Below are 18,421 nucleotides of genomic sequence, written 5' to 3' on the forward strand. Positions count from 1 at the left end.
TCGGGATGGGGCCTGCATGTCATCCTGATCCGAGCAGGGGCCTGGGCTTCTGGCCTCAGGCATCGCTGACCTGAATCTCCCTCAGAGAGGGGTCAGGGCCTGGGCGGGGGGACTGTCTCTGCAAAGACAGCCCTTCCCAGGGAGGGCACAGCTGGGAGCTGGCGCGGCTCCAGCACTTGTGAGGGGTGGGGGGGCCCAGGGGAGGACCTGAGGGCCCCACACCGGCCCTGGGCTGGTTTATTCTCTTCCTTGCGCTCAGCAGAAGCTCCGAGGAGCTGCGTTGTTCTCTGAATTCACCCAGGAGATTTGGCTGCTGAGTGTCCAGTCAGCACCGTATGGACATCCAGAGTCCATGAGCAGTGGTCTCTGTCCCTCTGTCTGTCCTTCATTCAGGTCACCACACGGGCCAACACCAGGACAGCCTGGTCCTGCCCATGGTCCACTGCTGACCCCCCTGTGCACAGCCTGCCTGGAGGGCCGGGAGGAGGGGCCGCCTTGGGGCTCAGCTCTGGGGGAACCAGGCCAGGCCTGTCCCTGCTGAGTCCACAGTCCTCCCGGGGCTGGAGGAGAGTGTGAGCAGGACGGGAGGGTTTGTGTCTCACTTCCCCGTCTGTCTGTGTCACTGTGAGGATTATAACTGCTGTCAGCTGACTGACAATAATAGTCGGCCTCGTCCTTGGTCTGGGCCCCGCTGATCGTCAGTGTGGCCACGTTGCTCGAGCTGGAGCCAGAGAACCGGTCAGGGATCCCGGAGGGCCGCTCACTATCTTTATAAATGACCGGCACAGGGGCTTGGCCTGGCTTTTGCTGGTGCCAAGATGCATATTGTTTCTTCAGTTGGTCCCCCGAGCAGGTGATCTTGGCCGTCTGTCCCAAGGCCACTGACACTGAAGTCGGCTGGGTCAGTTCATAGGAGACCACGGAGCCTGGAAGAGAGGGGGGAGATGGGATGAGAAGGAAGGACCCCTTCCCCGGGCATCCCACCCTGAGGCGGTGCCTGGACTGCGCTCTGGGTTCGGGGCAGGCCCAGCCCAGCGTCCTGTGGGGCCGGAGCTTGCGGGCAGGGCCGGGGGGCCGCACCTGTGCAGAGTGAGGAGGGGCAGCAGGAGAGGGGTCCAGACCATGGTGGACGCACCCTGAGCTCTGCCTCTGAGCACGCAGCTGGGCTGGGGCCTCTGGGCTCTCTTATCCTCAGGAGGGATGTCCTCATGCAAATCTCCTTCCTGCCCCTCCTGGCCTGGGGACCGGCCCCCGGCTGAGCAGAGAGCAGCTGGGCTCAAGGAGGAGTCTCCTGGGGCCTGACTCCCAGGCCTGTGCGCAGGTCCCCAGACCCTCTCTGGGCTGAGTGAGAAAGCCAGCCCCTCCCCCAGCTCTTTCACACATCCTCTGTCTGCTCACAGGGTCCCCTCTGTCTCTCGGAGACGCACAGGTGTCCTCTGTGGGGACGAGGTCATCAAGTAGAGTGTAGGGCCCTGCTGGAAGCGGGTCCTGAGGGGACCGTGGTCCTGCTGCTGTGAGAGCCAGGATTCCAGCATCGGACCCGGTGACACTGGTCACATAGCTCTGGCAGAATTTTTGTTGTATTTCTTTAGAATTGTATTTATTTATTTATTGAGATATCAAGCTTTCCAGCTGGCTCAGTGGTAAAGAGGTCGCTTGCAATGCAGGAGAGACTGGAGACTCGATTTTGATCTGTGGGTGGGAAGATCCCCTAGAGGAGGGCATGGCAACCCACTCCAGTATTCTTTCATGGAAAATCCCATGGACAGAGGAGCCTGGAGGGCTACAGTCCACGGGGATGCAAAGAATTGAATGCCACTGACTGAATGAGCACACATTTATTGACCTATAGTTGATTTACAATGTTGTATTATTTATAGGTTACAGCAAAATGATTCATATATGTATATGATTCATATGTATAAATATTCTTTTTCATATCATGTTTTAGAAATAAAATGGGGAAAAAAATCTTCTGTACCTAGACCAAGACAAGAATTCTTGGACTTACTAGAGCTAATCAATGAATATAGTAAAGTTGCAGGATATAAAATTAACACACAGAAATCCCTTGCATTCCTATATACTAACAATGAAAAAACAGAAAGAGAAATTAAGGAAACAATACCATTCACCATTGCAACAAAAAGAATAAAATACTTAGGAGTATATCTACCTAAAGAAACAAAAGACCTATACATAGAAAACTATAAAACACTGATGAAAGAAATCAAAGAGGACACAAACAGATGGAGAAACATACCGTGTTCATGGATTGGAAGAATCAATATTGTCAAAATGGCTATTCTACCCAAAGCAATCTATAGATTCAATGGAATCCCTATCAAGCTACCAACGGTATTTTTCACAGAACTAGAACAAATAATTTCACAATTTGTATGGAAATACAAAAAACCTCGCATAGCCAAAGTAATCTTGAGAAAGAAGAATGGAACTGGAGGAATCAACCTGCCTGACTTCAGACTCTACTACAAAGCCACAGTCAGCAAGACAGTATGGTACTGGCACAAAGACAGAAATATAGATCAATGGAACAGAATAGAAAGCTCAGAGATAAATCCACGAACCTATGGACACCTTATCTTTGACAAAGGAGGCAAGGATATACAATGGAAAAAAGACAACCTCTTTAACAAGTGGTGCTGGGAAAACTTGTCAACCACTTGTAAAAGAATGAAACTAGAACACTTTCTAACACCATACACAAAAATAAACTCAAAATGGATTAAAGATCTAAATGTAAGACCAGAAACTATAAAACTCCTAGAGGCGAACATAAGCAAAACACTCTCCAACATAAATCACAGCAGGATCCTCTATGACCCACCTCCCAGAATATTGGAAATAAAAGCAAAACTAAACAAATGGGACCTAATGAAACTTAAAAGCTTTTGCACTACAAAGGAAACTATAAGTAAGGTGAAAAGACAGCCCTCAGATTGGGAGAAAGTAATAGCAAATGAAGCAACTGACAAAGGATTAATCTCAAAAATATATAAGCAACTCCTGAAGCTCAATTCCAGAAAAATAAATGACCCAATCAAAAAATGGGCCAAAGAACTAAACAGACATTTCTCCAAAGAAGACATACAGATGGCTAACAAACACATGAAAAGATGCTCAACATCACTCATTATTAGAGAAATGCAAATCAAAACCGCAATGAGGTACCATTACATGCCAGTCAGGATGGCTGCTATCCAAAAGTCTACAAGCAATAAATGCTGGAGAGGGTGTGGAGAAAAGGGAACCCTCTTACACTGTTGGTGGGAATGCAAACTAGTACAGCCACTATGGAAAACAGTGTGGAGACTTCTTAAAAAACTGGAAATAGAACTGCCATATGACCCAGCAATCCCACTTCTGGGCATACACACTGAGGAAAGCAGATCTGAAAGAGACACGTGCACCCCAATGTTCATTGCAGCACTGTTTATAATAGCCAGGACACGGAAGCAACCTAGATGCCCATCAGCAGATGAATGGATAAGGAAGCTGTGATACATATACACCATGGAATATTACTCAGCCGTTAAAAAGAACTCATTTGAATCAGTTCTAATGAGATGGATGAAACTGGAGCCCATTATACAGAGTGAAGTAAGCCAGAAAGATAAAGAACATTACAACATACTAACACATATATATGGAATTTAGAAAGATGGTAACGATAACCCTATATGCAAAACATAAAAAGAGACACAGAAGTACAGAACAGACTTTTGAACTCTGTGGGAAAAGGTGAGGGTGGGATGTTTCGAAAGAAGAGCATGTATATTATCTATGGTGAAACAGATCACCAGCCCAGGTGGGAAGCATGAGACAAATGCTCGGGCCTGGTGCACTGCGAAGACCCAGAGGAATCAGGTGGAGAGGGAGGTGGGAGGGGGGATCGGGATGGGGAATACGTGTAACTCTATGGCTGATTCATATCAATGTATGACAAAACCCACTGGAAAAAAATAAATAAATAAATAAAGGAGGAAAAAAAAAAAAAAGAAAAAAAATGTAAAAAAAAAAAAAAAAAAAAGAAAAGTGCCTCGGTTGAACTCATTAGTAGACTAGACAGAGTTTTGTAACAGAGTTCAAAAGTCTGTTCTTTATTCAGACAGGGCTGAATAAAGCACTTCTGAGCTTGTGGATCATGTCAGGAAAAATCTCCGGAATTTAAACGTAAACAAACAACCCCCCAAAGAAAAAACAGAAAAAAAAAAAAAAAAAAGAATTCTTGGACTTGACTATAACTTCATTACATGTTAAAGGAAGAAGTCATGTGGAAACATTAAAATGTAATGCATTCGTTTTTAGAAAAGCCTTTTTTAGAGAGTTGAAAAGTCCAGTAAAGTTTAGAAAGTACTTTCTACTCACAGATTCATCAAAAGACTTGTGTATGCATTTCAAAAATTCTCAGTGCTAATCAATATGAAAAAAATCCAATAGGAATGGGGAAAATGACCTGAAGAGACAGTTCTTCAGGAACGTACAGATGCCAGATGAGCAGATGGGACGATGGTCACAGGAGTCATTAGGGGAATGTCAGTGACACCCTAAGGGGACCCCACTGCACAACTGAGCATATGGACTCAATATCAATGGCGTCAAGACCCAAGGGTGGCTGGACAGCAGAGAGATTGGTTGTTCCTGAGTCACAGGAAGGAATGTAAAGTGTCACAGGCACTCTGAGAAACAGTTCAGCAGCGACTAATACACTAAATATTGGATTACTGTGCAATTTAGAAATTGTGCTCTTAAAATTTATTTCAGGGAAATGAGGACTTATGTTCCAATAAATCCCTCTACACCAGAGCGACCAGCTCCTGATATAGTCAACTCAGGCAGCGATACTCGATTACCATCCACGTGATGCTTAAACACCATACATTTCTTTGCTCTGTTTCTGGGGGTCACAAGTCTGTGATCAAGACCCTGCACTGTTGTTTTTGTTGCCAGGTCTTTCCTTGGCTCACTGAGGGCAGCTCCTGGCTCTGACCTTACAAAGTCTTGTCTCGGTGGCTCACTGGGGGCTGGGCATGTGTTTCTGGTCTCTTTTATAAGGTCACCTATCCTATCTCCACAGGGCAGAGTAACCTGGAAGTGGACACCAATGTCCACCCTGTTCATCTGTGGCTTTCACAGATGGACAGACAGTGGCCCCCCCTGAACAGCCTGACCTTGTCGTGACCTTGTCACAGAGATGACCTCTAATGGATGCTCCACGCTGTGTGTCCAAGGATCTGTGGGGGTGCCCCTCACTGGTGGGTCACCATCTCAGCACAGCAGGGAGTCGTCTTCTCTGCCTCTGTTTCCCATCGCTGTCTTCCCTTCTGTCTGTCCTTCGGTGTGTCCATCAGAGGCTCCTGCTGACTGTCTCACAGTTCTCAGCAGCCCAGACCATGGGGGTGTGGACGTGGTGCGACCCATGGGGTGGGTTTGCTCCCTGCTGACTTCCCCCTCCCTCTTCTGCAGTGTAAGGGGGACAGGAGACTCCCCACTTGAGGGACCTGTAGGAGCTCTTGTTTGGGTCAAAGACACTGGAGAGAACAGCTCTTCCCTGGACTGAGCGCCTGGGAGATGCCGTGTCCACTGTCAGTCCAGGCAGACTGTGGACAGAGGTCACTGCGGGATGGAGCGCAGATGTCCTGTCCAGCCCTGCCTCCTGCACCCCATCCATCCCACCCCAGGACACCAGCCTCCTCCTCTCCTCCTGCCTATGGGCATCACCAGGCCATGGGCAGCTCCTGAACTTTCCCCATCAGCCCTCAGTCACTGGGGACCCAGCTGACCTTCCCGATTCAGACCCCAAATCCCACCTGGTCAGTGCCCAGAGTCAGGGTCCCTGTGGTCGGCCGCACATTGCCCCACGTTGACTCAGGGGCCAGGGTGTGTGAAAGATGCTTGGTTTTCAGATTTCAGACAAACTATGGGGGAACCTCAGGTGCACAATCCTCCCTCCCAAATGCATTTGAGGGGCTCCCCAACAGGCTGAGACCTGGGGCGGGGACTGTATTCTCCAGTTCCGTGTCCCTCCACCACCCCTCTTGCTGTCTCCATGGCCATGGTGCTGGGCCATCACAGGACGTCCTCTGGGTGGAACGGGAGCCATTCTTGACAGCAAAGCTGAGACTCTTCTTAGCGGGAGAAACTTAGCCGGGTCCGGATCTGTCCGGCCCCAGACCCCCTCACACGCCCCTCATTCCACAAGGACCCCAGCTCTGCTCCCACCTCGGGGCCGAGGCTCTGTCCTGCCCTGAGGCTCAGTTCTTCCTGCTGAGCCCTCCCTCAGCCCCGGCAGAGCTCCACTCTGCCCCCAGGCCCCTGAGTCTGGTCACTTGGTGCCTCGACCTGCAGTGTCATCTGTGGACCCCCAGACCCTGGTCCCTGCCTTGAGAGACCCCACAGGGCCTGGGGGCTCTTAGGGGCAGGGTCATCTCAACTCAGGCCCATCCCAGGGTCATGCTCCCCCTGGTCTGGGCTGGTCTCTCCCAGCATCGTCCACACAGGCTTGTGGAAGAGGAAACACAATGTCCTGTTTCTAAACCACTTAAATGAATGTGTATCTGATCTCCATCTGGTGAATCTGGGAGAGAGTCAGGGAGATGGATTTCTGAGGGGAGACTCAGGTCAGGGCCCTGGGGACAGGCAGGGAGCAGCTCACCCTGGTGCCCGTGGGCAGAGGGCACGGGAGGGAGGTTTGTGCCTCACTTCCCCTTTGTCTGAGTCACTGTGGTACCCACTTTGGCCACCATCATTATAGCTGACACCACAGATGTAATCAGCCTCGTCGTCAGACGGGAGGCTGCTGATGGTCAGGTAGCGGTCCCCTGGAGCTGGAGCCGGAGAAGCGGTCGGGGATCCCGTCCCCTCTGGTGACTTTTCCATCACTGGTCAGCTTCATCAGATCCCGAGGGGCCTGCCCAGGTCTCTGCTGATCCCACTCAATGTAGCACGTGCTATGCTCACTGCTCAGGGTGCAGGTGAGTGTGGCCGAGCCTCCCAGGGAGGAGGATGCAGATGGGCACTGGGTCAGCACAGGCCGAGCACAGAGCCCTGCAGAGAGAAAGGCTGGTGAGGCTGAGGGCGCCCACACTGGGAGGGGACCCTCAGGACTGAGCCAGATGGAGGGGCCGGGAGCCCCCAAGGCCCAGGGCCACACTGACCCGTGCTGACCAGCAGCGACAGCAGGTAGAGGAGGACCCAGGCCATGGTGGGAGGCGCGTCCTGGGCTCTGCCCTGAGGCTGCCCAGCTGGACTGGCCTCTGCAGGCCCCCATTTGATCATCTCCCCTGCAGCTCCAGAAGGAGGGCAGTGCATGCCAATCAAGTGCCCGGCCAGTCCTGGGTCTCAGCTCCTGTCTCAGCCCTGAGGCCAGGGCCTCACTCTGGGGATTCCCCGGGGTCAGAGACAGGGCCACGTGCTGGTTTCAGAGGGACAGACATTTTCCCCAAGAGAAGTGTGTGCAAGGAAGCACCAGTCATGCCCTTTGCACTTGAGCCCTGCCCAGGGGACGGGCACCTGGGAGGGTCCAGAACCAGGATCCGCAGCGCCCCCTGGTGCCCCAGGTTGGTCGTCTTTCTACACCTGTAGCTCCAACACGATGACGACTTGTGAGCCCCAGTAGATGCCAGACCCTTGGAGAGTTTCCTGAATCTCCTCCCCTCGCATCATAACGAGCCCACAGCACCCTCTGTGACGGCTCAGTCTCTCCCCAGTGTAATGAGGAGGAGCCCGCACTGGGAGAGGACATGAGTGCCCCAGAGTCCCCCAGACAGTGATGAGTGGGTCAACATTCCATCCAGGGCACTGACCTCAGAGTCTGACCTTTCAGCTGCTTCCCTCCCCACCCCATCTTCGGGCCCCATAGCTTCTTTACTTCCCCCGATCCGAGGCCTCCTGAGCCCTTCCACTGGCAACCTGCTCCTCTGTATTCAGGTGAACTGGATCCTATGTCAATAAAATATTTCTTATTTTATGGAAAGGCCCCCCTCTCCATTTAGATCTAGGCACAAAATTAAAGTTTATGACACGTCATGGGGTTCATGCGAATATCTTCCCACTATAAGGGATGCTTATAGAAATTTAATTTAAAAAAGAAATTTAATAAAACAAAGCAAAGCAGTATTGCCATTTATTTCACAAATTATAGTAAAGATGTGGGTGATGGCTCAGAACCACCTTTGAATATTATAGTTTCATTCCTAACTTGCCTTTGAGGTGGACGTCACATGGATACCTGTATAAAATCCTCTGGTTTCAGGGTGGAATACAGATCCCCAGTTTCTCCCCAGCAGAGTCTGGGTTTGGCACCCTCTCTCGCTCACCCCCTGGTGGTGGTGAGTGTTTTCTGCAGACACAGTTCCCTAAGGAAGCCTCACCCATCTCACTTGCTCAGCCCAATATGGTGGCCACAAGCCAAGGTGGGCAGTCCCAACTGAGAAGTGCTGTTCTGAAATACCCAGTAGATCTCAAAGATTCAGGATAGAGTAGTGTAGAATGGCGGAAAAGGCAATGGCACCCCACACCAGTACTCTTGCCTGGAGAATCCCATGGAGGGAGGAGCCTGGTGGGCTGCAGTCCATGGGGTCACTAAGAGTCGGACACGACTGAGCGACTTCACTTTCACTTTTCACTTTTATGCATTGGAGAAGGAAATGGCAACCCACTCCAGTGTTCCTGCCTGGAGAATCCCAGGGATGGAGGAGCCTGGTGGGCTTCTGTCTATGGGGTCACACAGAGTCGGACACGACTGAAGCGACTTAGCAGCAGCAGCAGCAGTGTAGAATGTATCCAGATTTTCATATTTAATTCATATTGGAATGGAATTTTAAAAATATAATTTTATTTATTTATTTATGGCGGTGCTGGGTCCTCACTGCTGTGTGGCCTTCTCCACTTGTGGCGAGTGGGCGCTGGTCTTCGTTGGGCTGCTTGGACTTGTCATCGCGGTGGTTTCTCTGGTTGTGGAGCACCGGCCTTGGCTGGGCGGGCTTCCGTGGTTTCGGCAAGAGGGCTCAGCAGGTACAGCTCCCAGGCTCTAGAGCGCTTGCTCAGTGGGTGTGAGGCGCGGGCTTAGCTGTCCTGCGGCATGTGGAATCTTCCCGGCTCAGGGATAGAATGCGTGTCTCCTGCATTGGCAGGTGGATTCTTTCCTACTGAGCGTCCAGGGAAGCCCTCGAAATGACATTTTCAACTAACAGAGTAAGCAAAATCTATCATGGAAACAGCATCTCTTTTGCATAATATTTCAAGTGTCTCTTGGAAAATTTAAAGTCGCATATGTGGTTGTTGGTGGTGTTGGTTTAGTTGGTAAGTCGAGTCCGACTCTTATGACCCCATGGACTCCTGTGACTCCATAGATTGTAACCTGCCAGGCTCCTCTGTCCATGGGATTGTCCAGGCAAAGAAATGGGGGTGGGTTGCCACTTCCTCCCTGGGAGATCTTCACGACCCAGGAATTGAACTCGGGTCTCCGGCATTGCAGGCAAATTCTTTACCAACTGAGCGATAAGTGAATCCCTCACATGTGGTTAAAACTTTGTTTTAATCGGACAGAGCAGCAGTGCAAAGTCCCCACATCAGTCACTTGATTTTTTAAATGGGAGGAACTTCCTGGCACATTCAGGAAAGGCCGTGTTTAGCTTTGGAAGCACAGTGAGAGGCCACAGGAAGGTGGTGAGGACCAGGGATTGGGTAGAGAGAGTGAATATTTCTGTTAAACAAGTAAACAAATAGAAAGAACTCTGATGGTGCTTGATACATATTAAGCACATATGTATATTTACTGTCATTCCACCAGTTAATATTCATATTCCTTATCCTTCATACAAACCAGAGGCTTTGGGATGGTGGGAGCATGAGTGTGATGGGTTTGGGACAACTGACAAGGGCAGTGTTTTCTGGCAACACCAATATGCACACCTTGTTGGAACCCTCCACACTCAGGAACTGAAGTCCTAACTGCAGTCCTAAGAGCGGGGCCTTATTTGGAAACAGTCCATTCAGACGTCATGAGTTAAGCTGAGTTCATGTTGCGTTGAGGTGTCCCTAGTCCATTCAGTGGGTCTCAGGAGCTCTGGTCCAGGAAAGCGTCACCTGCTCCTGCCAGCTCATCGTCCACTGAGGACCCCCTCCCTGCCCCGTGCAGAGCCCGCCTGGAGGGCCAGGAGGAGCAGCCGCCTGGAGGGCTCAGCTCCGGGGGAACCGGGCCAGGCCTGTCCCTGCTGAGCCCACAGTCCTCCCGGGGCTGGAGGAGAGTGTGAGCAGGACGGGAGGGTTTGTGTCTCGCTTCCCCGTCTGTCTGTGTCACCGTGAGGATCATCACTGCTGTCAGCTGACAGACAGTGATAGTCGGCCTCGTCCTCGTTCTGGGCACTGGTGATGGTCAAGGTGGCTGTTTTTCCTGAGCTGGAGCCAGAGAACCGGTCAGGGATCCCCGAGGGCCGCTCACTATCTTTATAAATGACCTGCACAGGGGCCTGGCCTGGCTTCTGCTGGTACCAAGATGTATATTTTTCATCCAGAAGGTCCCCCGAGCAGGTGATCTTGGCCGTCTGTCCCAAGGCCACTGACACTGAAGTCTGCTGGGTCAGTTCATAGGAGACCACGGAGCCTGGAAGAGAGGGGGGAGATGGGATGAGAAGGAAGGACCCCTTGCCCGGGCTTCCCACCCTGAGGCTGTGCCTGGACTGCGCTCTGGGTTCGGGGCAGGCCCAGCCCAGGGTCCTGTGGGGCCTGAGCCTGCGGGCAGGGCCGGGGGGGCCGCACCTGTGCAGAGAGTGAGGAGGGGCAGCAGGAGAGGGGTCCAGGCCATGGTGGACGCGCCCTGAGCTCTGCCTCTGAGCCCGCAGCTGGGCTGGGGCCTCTGGGCTCTCTTATCCTCAGGAGGGATGTCCTCATGCAAATCTCCTTCCTGCCCCTCCTGGCCTGGGGACCGGCCCCCTGCTGAGTGGAGAGCAGCTGGGCTCCAAGGAGGAGTCTCCTGGGGCCTGACTCCCAGGCCTGTGCGCAGGTCCCCAGACCCTCTCTGGGCTGAGTGAGAAAGGCTGGCCCTCCCGAGCAGTGCACATGCCCTCTGTCTGCTCAGGGGGTCCCCTCTGGGCCTGGAGGACACACAGGTGTCCTCTCTGGGATGAGGTCATCGTCTGCGGGGCTGGACAGTGCTGGAAGCTGGGTCTGAGGGGACCGTGGTCCTTTTGCTGTGAGAGCCAGGATTCCAGCATCGGACACCACGAGATGGCTCATGAACATGTAGGCAAACTTTTCTTTTTAAAACTTTAAAACTTTTCTTTTTTAAAAAAGAAACTTTTAAAAAAAAAACGTGTTTTAGATTCGGGAGAATCGTTGGGATCTATGGTTAAAGAAGAATTCTTTGGCGACAGCAGATGCATGCTTCATAAAAGGAAAGATTAATACTTTGAACCTCATCAAAACTGATATCTTTTGCTTTGCAAGCTGTCTGAAATTAAAAGTCACTCAGTTGTGTCTGACTCTTTGGGACCCCATGGACTATACGGTTCATGGAATTCTCCAGGCCTGAGAACTGGAGTGGGAAGCCTTTCCCTTCTCCAGGGGATCTTACCAGCCCAGGGATCGAGCCCAGGTCTCCCGCATTGCAGGCAGATTCTTTACCGGCAGAGACACAAGGGAAGCCCAAGTTATCCAAACAGGATGGAAAAAAAGCCAAATCACAACCTGAAAGAGGATTTTTGAAAACTGTACATTCATTGTAGGGCAAGTATGTAGAGTATATTAAAACTCTCACAACTGAGTAAAAAAAGAAAAGAAGTGAGTATATCACATTCAGAAAATGGGCAGTGAGTAGAGGCAGGTTTTGTGGAAGAGGACGCAGAAGTGGCTGTGAGCACATGGGAAGACCTTTGTCATCAGCCACGAGGGAAATGCAAGTGAAACCACAATGAGGCCTCATTAGGTACCTGTATGAATGCTCCAAACAAATGCAAGGACAACCCCAAATGCTGACAAGGATGCCGAGAACCTGGACCACTGAGGCGTGGCTCAGAGGATGATGAACTGGTGCAGCTACCCTGCAAAGAGTTGATTGCTTCTTCAAAACCTTGAGGTCAGCATACATCCCAGCAGCTTCCCAGTTGAACTTTGATTTGAGAAGAGCGAAGATGTATGTACACAGAGAAACTAGACACAAACTGTCCGTAGATCCTGCGTGAGTACCCACCCAAACCGAGAGCAATCCAGGTGTCCTTTCACTGGTAGCTGGGTGCAGACTTTGGTGGTTGAACATTGGAAAATAATTGGCCATGAGAAGGACTGAGTTCTTCACGCACAGAACAGGTTTGATGACTCTCCAGTGATTCTACAGGTTGGAAAATCCCTCTTCCAAGGCTACATACTATGCAACTCTATATTTTACTTCTATGTACCATTTCTGAAAAGACTAACGTTTAGAAGTGGAGATGAATGAATGGTGCCTGGGGTGATGGGGAGCACAGGGAAGCGGGTGGAAGAAAGTGGATGTTGCTGTCAAAGAACAGCAGGGATCCTTGGGAAGAAGTCACTGATTTGTTCTGACTGGGCTGGTGGATCCCGAACCTACACTTGTGATAAGGTGACAGAACTGAACACCCAGGAACACACACATTGAGAACAAGCAACCCTGGGGGAAGCTGAGTTTGATAATCGGCCAAAGGTTTGATGACACACTTCACAAAACACGGTACACAGATGAGAAGTGAGCAGCTGAACGATGGTCCAGATCACAGTCACTAAGGCGTGAGAGCTAAAAACAAGGAGGACTCACTCCAGAGCTTTTAGGGGGATTCTGATAAAAATCCTAGTCTCAGATGCCAACCATGATGCAGGTCAATGAGGGCTCATAAAGGGCTGGTTAGGAACAGGGCTTCCCAGCTGGGTCAGCAGGTAGACCAGGACCCAGGCCATGGTGGGAGGCGCGTCCTGGGCTCTGCCCTGAGGCTGCCCAGCTGGACTGGCCTCTGCAGGCCCCCATTTTATCCTCTCCCCTGCAGCTCCAGAAGGAGGAGCTGTGCATGCCAATCAAGTGCCCGGCCCGTCCTGGCTCTCAGCTCCTGTCTCAGCCCTGAGCCCAGGGCCTCACTCTGGGGATTCCCCGGGGTCAGAGACAGGGCCACGTGCGGGTTTCAGAGGGACAGACATTTTCCCCAAGAGAAGTGTGTGCAAGGAAGCACCAGTCATGCCCTTTGCACTTGAGCCCTGCCCAGGGGACGGGCACCTGGGAGGGTCCAGAACCAGGATCCGCAGCGCCCCCTGGTGCCCCAGGTTGGTCGTCTTTCTACACCTGTAGCTCCAACACGATGACGACTTGTGAGCCCCAGTAGATGCCAGACCCTTGGAGAGTTTCCTGCATCTCCTCCCCTGGCATCATAACGAGCCCACAGCATCCTCTGTGACGGCTCAGCCTCTCCCCAGTGTAATGAGCAGGAGCCAGCCCTGGGAGAGGACATGAGTGCCTCAGAGTCCCCCAGACAGTGATGAGTGGGTCAACATTCCATCCAGGGCACTGACCTCAGAGTCTGACCTTTCAGCTGCTTCCCTCCCCACCCCATCTTCGGGCCCCATAGCTTCTTTCCCTCCCCCCACCTGAGGCCTCCTGAGCCCCTTCACTTTCAACCTTCTCTTCTGTATTCAGGTGCAGTGGATTCTATGTCAATAAAATATTTCTTGCGATCCACCTCTCCATTTAGATCTAGGCACAAAATAAAACTTTATGACATGTCATGGGGTTCATGCAAATATCTTCCCACTATAAGGGATGCTTGCAGAAATTTAATAAAACAAAAGAGTATTGCCATTTATTTCACAAACTATAGTAAAGATGTGGGTGATGGCTCAAAACCACCTTTGAATATTATAGTTTCATTCCTAACTTGCCTTTGTGGTGGACATCACATGGATACCTGTATAAAATCCCCTTGTTTCAGGGTGGAATATAGATCCCCAGTTTCTTCCCAGCAAAGAGTCTGGGTTTGGGACCCTTGCTCACCTCCTGGTGGTGGTGAGCGTTTTCTGCAGACACAGTTCCCCAAGGAAGCCTCATCCATCTCACTTGCTCAGCCTAATATGGTGGCCAGAAGCCAAGGTGGGCAGTCCCAACTGAGAAGTGCTGTTCTGAAATACCCAGTGGGTCTCAAAGAGTTAGGATAGAGTAGTATAGAATGGCGGAAAAGGCAATGGCACCCCACTCCAGTACTCTTGCCTGGAGAATCCCAGGGATGGGGGAGCCTGGTAGGCTGCAGTCCGTGGGGTCCCTAAGAGTCGGACAAGACTGAGTGACTTCCCTTTCACTTTTCACTTTCATGCATTAGAGAAGGAAACGGCAACCCACTCCAGTGTTCCTGCCTGGAGAATCCCAGGGACGGGGGAGCCTGGTGGGCTGCCGTCTATGGGTTCGCACAGAATCAGACACGACTGAAGCGAGTTAGCAGCAGCAGCAGTGTAGAATGCATCTAGATTTTCATATTTAATTCATATTGGAATGGTATTTTTAGAACACCATTTTATTTATTTATTTATGGCGGTACTGGGTCCTCACTGCTGTGTGGGCCTTCTCCACTTGTGGCGAGTGGGCGCTGGTCTTCATTGTGCTGCTCGGACTTCTCATCGCGGTGGTTTCTCTGGTTGTGGAGCACCGGCCTTGGGTGGGCGGGCTTCCGTGGTTTCGGCAAGTGGGCTCAGCAGTGCAGCTCCCAGGCTCTAGAGCGCTGCTCAGTGGGTGTGAGGCGCGGGCTTAGCTGTCCTGCGGCATGCGGAATCTTCCCGGATCAGGGATAGAACGCGTGTCTCCTGCATTGGCAGGTGGATTCTTTCCCACTGAGCATCCAGGGAAGCCCTCGAAATGACTTTTTCAACTAACTGAGTAAGCAAAATCTATCATGGAAACAGCATCTGTTTTGCATCATTTTTCAAAAATGTGTTTCGGAAAATTTAAAATCACATATGTGGTTGAAACTTGATTTTAATCGGACAGGGTAGCAGTGCATAGTCTCCATATCAGTCACTTGTTTTTTTAAAGGAGAGGAACTTCCTGGCACATTCAGGAAAGGCCATGTTTTAGCTTTGGAAGCTCAGTGAGAGGCCACAGGAAGCTGGTGAGGACCAGGGGTCGGGTGGAGGGAACGACTTTGCTGCCGGCTTGGCCCCGTTCCAGGTGGGAGGTGGAACAAATGCTCAGAATTCATGCCTCAGCTTTTCCGTCTGTAACATGCGTTATCATCCGGATGCTTGTTCATAGAATATTCTGATTAAACAAGGTAATAAATAGAAAGAGCTTTGATGGTGCCTGATGCAGATTAAGCACATATGAATAGTTACTCTTATTTCATGTGTTAAGAGTGATAATCTGTGTCCTTACTATAAACCAGAGGCTTTGGGATGGTGGGAGTAGGAGTGTGATGGGTTTGGGCAGTTGACCAGGGCACTCTTTTCTGGCAACCCCAATATACACACACTCCTGGTGGAAAACCTCCACACTGATGAATTGAGATCCTAACAGCAGTGCCTAAGAGCAGGGCCTTATTTGGAAATAGAGTCCATTCAGACGTCGTGAGTTAAGCTGAGTACATGCTGGGGTGAGGTGTCCCTAGTCCATTCAGTGGGTCTCAGGAGCTCTGGTCCAGGAAAGCGTCACCCACTCCTGCCAGCCCATCATCCACTGCTGACCCCTCTGTGCAGAGCCTGCCTAGGGGCCGGGAGGAGGGGCCGCCTGGGGGCTCAGCTCCGGGGGAACCGGGCCAGGCCTGTTGCTGCTGAGCCCACAGTCCTCCCGGGGCTGGAGGAGAGTGTGAGCAGGACGGGAGGGTTTGTGTCTCGCTTCCCCGTCTGTCTGTGTCACTCTGAGCACCACTACTGATACCAGCTGACTGACAGTAAAGGTCGGCTTCATCCTCGGCCTGGGCCCCGCTGATGGTCAGGGTTGCCGTGTCCCCAGAGCTGGAGCCAGAGAACCGGTCAGGGATCCCCGAGGGTCTCTGATTGTACTGATAGATGACCTTCACAGGGGCCTGGCCCGGCTTCTGCTGGTCCCACTGAGCATAAGAGCTTCCTATGTCGTCTCCCTGGCAGGTGTTGCTGGCCGTCTGTCCCAAGGACACGGACACTGCAGGTGGCTGAGTCAGCTGGGAAGAAGCCAGGTGACCTAGAAGAGAGGAGAGGAAGGGGAGTGTGGGGAGGAGGGTCTCCTCCCTAGGACCCCACACCCCCTGTAGCAGCCCCTGTGCTGAGCTTAAGACCAGCCTGAGCCCTGGTCACTTGGGGGCCGCGCCTGGGGGGCTGCACCTGTGCAGAGAGTGAGGAGGGGCAGCAGGAGAGGGGTCCAGGCCATGGTGGACGCGCCCTGAGCTCTGCCTCTGAGCCCGCAGCAGCGCTGGGCTCTCCCAGCCCCTTTATTCCCTCTCAGACCACTCCCAGCCCTGCAGACATCTCTGGAGGGGTCAGTGGACTGCAGGTGGCCCTGGGGCTTGGACCTGGGGGACATGAGGCTCAACCATGGACTCTCAGAGGTGCCAGCTCTGAGTGCAGCGGCAGGGGTGGGCGGGGGAGGACACCTCACCAAAGCCAGAGTAAGAGACCATCCAACCAACAGAAACTGACTCACACTCCTTGGTCTGGCACTTTCCATCTTGAAATTTCTTGTGGACAGGACACAGTCCCTGGAGAAAGGGATTTCTATCCTGTGTGTGCAATAGAGCTATAGACACGCTTGGCTGTGATATGCAATCCTTTGAACACGGCATTAAATTATGTTCACTAACATTTAAAAGGATTTTTGCATCAATAAACATAAGGTATATTGTCCTGTCATTTCCTTGTCTTGTAGTGTCTCTGAGTGGGTTGGAAGAGGTAACCATCTTCACAAATCGAGTCAGGAAATTCCCTTATCCTTCCACTGTCTAATGCAGTTTCATAAGATTGGCGGTAATTCCTCTTTAAATCTCTGCTATAATCATCACTCTGTCCACCGGTACTGAATTTCTTGTTAGGAAGATTATTTTTTTAAATAATTGTAATGATTTTTAATTTTATCTTCGGCTCTGCTGGTCTCTGTTGCTGTGTGCGGGCTTTCTCTCGCTGTGGCCGGGCTTTGTCTAGCCGTGGCCTGTGGGACTCCTCTCGTTGCAGACCACGGGCTCTAGGGCGCTCAGGCTGGCGTGCTTGTGGCCCGTGGGCTCGGCAGCCGTGGGCACCGGCTCAGCAGCCTCTCAGGATGAGCTTTGCTCCCAGATCGCGGGTCGGTCGACCGGCGTTCTCCGCGTTGCCAGGTGGGTCCTTCACCGCTGGACCACCAGGGACGTCCCCAGAGGTTTCTAATTATGGATTTAAGCTCTCATTAGATGTCTCCTCACATTTCCTCTTCCTTTTTGAGTCAGTTTGACACCTTGTTTGTGTCTGTAAGTTTGTCCATTTTATCCAAGTCATCTGCTGTGTTGATATACAATTGTTGGTTGGCCCTCTAACTGTTGGTTTACAGTTTTGAGAGCATTGTCCTGTAATTCCTTCTATCTGCAAGATTGGTAGTAATATCTCCCAAGAGGAGTCGCAAACTGAAATGAGATTAATACAGGCTTTTTAAAAATATGAACCTATGTTGTGCCTTTGTCATAGATCTTATTTCTTAGCATGACTGTACTTCCTGACTAGGGTGTTTTCATGTCTGGGTGAAGAGCTCCCATTAGTATTTCTTATAGTCCAAAGACATCAGCCTCCTGGGCACAGTCAGCACATTCCTGTCTGCGGATATTTTGCAAACTATGGCGTAGCCTGGAGTCATAAGGAATCACAGCTGACAACTCCTGGAGGTGAGGGACATGCTGAGCAACGTGAGGGTGGGAACATGGACGTTCCTCTCTGGGGACAGTTTAACCAGCTAAAAGGGACATTCCAGCATCTGGGACGTGGAGCTGTGAACTGGACCGATGATGTCATTTTCAGAAGAGAAATCCCAGGAGAGGAGGGTCCTGGGGAAAGGGCCAGGTCTGAGGCTGCAGGCCCTGACTCAGGACAGGGGACACCTTCTCCAGGGAGCAGGGGGGCCCGCCCAGGCCGCCTGCAGTGATTCCACCAGGAGGAGAGGCATCCCTGCCGACCTCTGACATCACGGCCTCTCCTGAGACACAGGGTCACACCCGGGGCCCTGGAACCCTTTGAGACCCTAACCCTTTGCTTTCCTCTCCACCCTGACAGCAGCCTAGCTCAGAACAGACATCTCCAATTTCAGCAGGAAAATCCAAGGCCCCCGAGGACAGAGCGGCTGGCTCTGGAGGAGCCGGGCCAGGAGCAGAGAGGCCGCCTGAGCCTCAGGCCTGACCTGCAGCTGCTCAGAGGAGGCCGGAGCGCCGGGCCAGGCAGGGGCTGTGTGTCTCCCTTCCCCGCCAGCCTGTGCCACTGTGAGGGT

At 51.7% G+C, this 18,421-nt stretch overlaps 1 protein-coding gene and 2 gene segments (V, D, J or C); all 3 read right to left on the reverse strand.

The window, feature by feature from the left end:
• LOC133056300 (immunoglobulin lambda-1 light chain-like) overlaps positions 1–10,892 on the reverse strand; it is an 89,381-nt gene extending 78,489 nt beyond the window's left edge. Inside the window, exons 1-2 of the mRNA XM_061141465.1 lie at positions 10,783–10,892; positions 10,332–10,627 (exon numbers count right to left, since the gene is read on the reverse strand). Coding sequence (XP_060997448.1) covers positions 10,332–10,627; positions 10,783–10,828 — 342 coding nt within the window. The 5' untranslated portion in view covers positions 10,829–10,892. The remainder of the gene's footprint in view (positions 1–10,331; positions 10,628–10,782) is intronic.
• Positions 1–18,421, reverse strand: part of LOC133056298 (immunoglobulin lambda-1 light chain-like) — a 228,975-nt gene that overhangs the window by 90,102 nt on the left and 120,452 nt on the right.
• Positions 14,074–16,390, reverse strand: LOC133057907 (immunoglobulin lambda variable 3-25-like). The segment is given in 3 exon segments: positions 14,074–14,157; positions 15,870–16,165; positions 16,306–16,390. Coding segments are annotated over 3 exon segments (426 nt in total).

This window comes from Dama dama, chromosome 5 (assembly GCF_033118175.1).
Source record: "Dama dama isolate Ldn47 chromosome 5, ASM3311817v1, whole genome shotgun sequence".
NCBI classification, from domain to species: domain Eukaryota; kingdom Metazoa; phylum Chordata; class Mammalia; order Artiodactyla; family Cervidae; genus Dama; species Dama dama.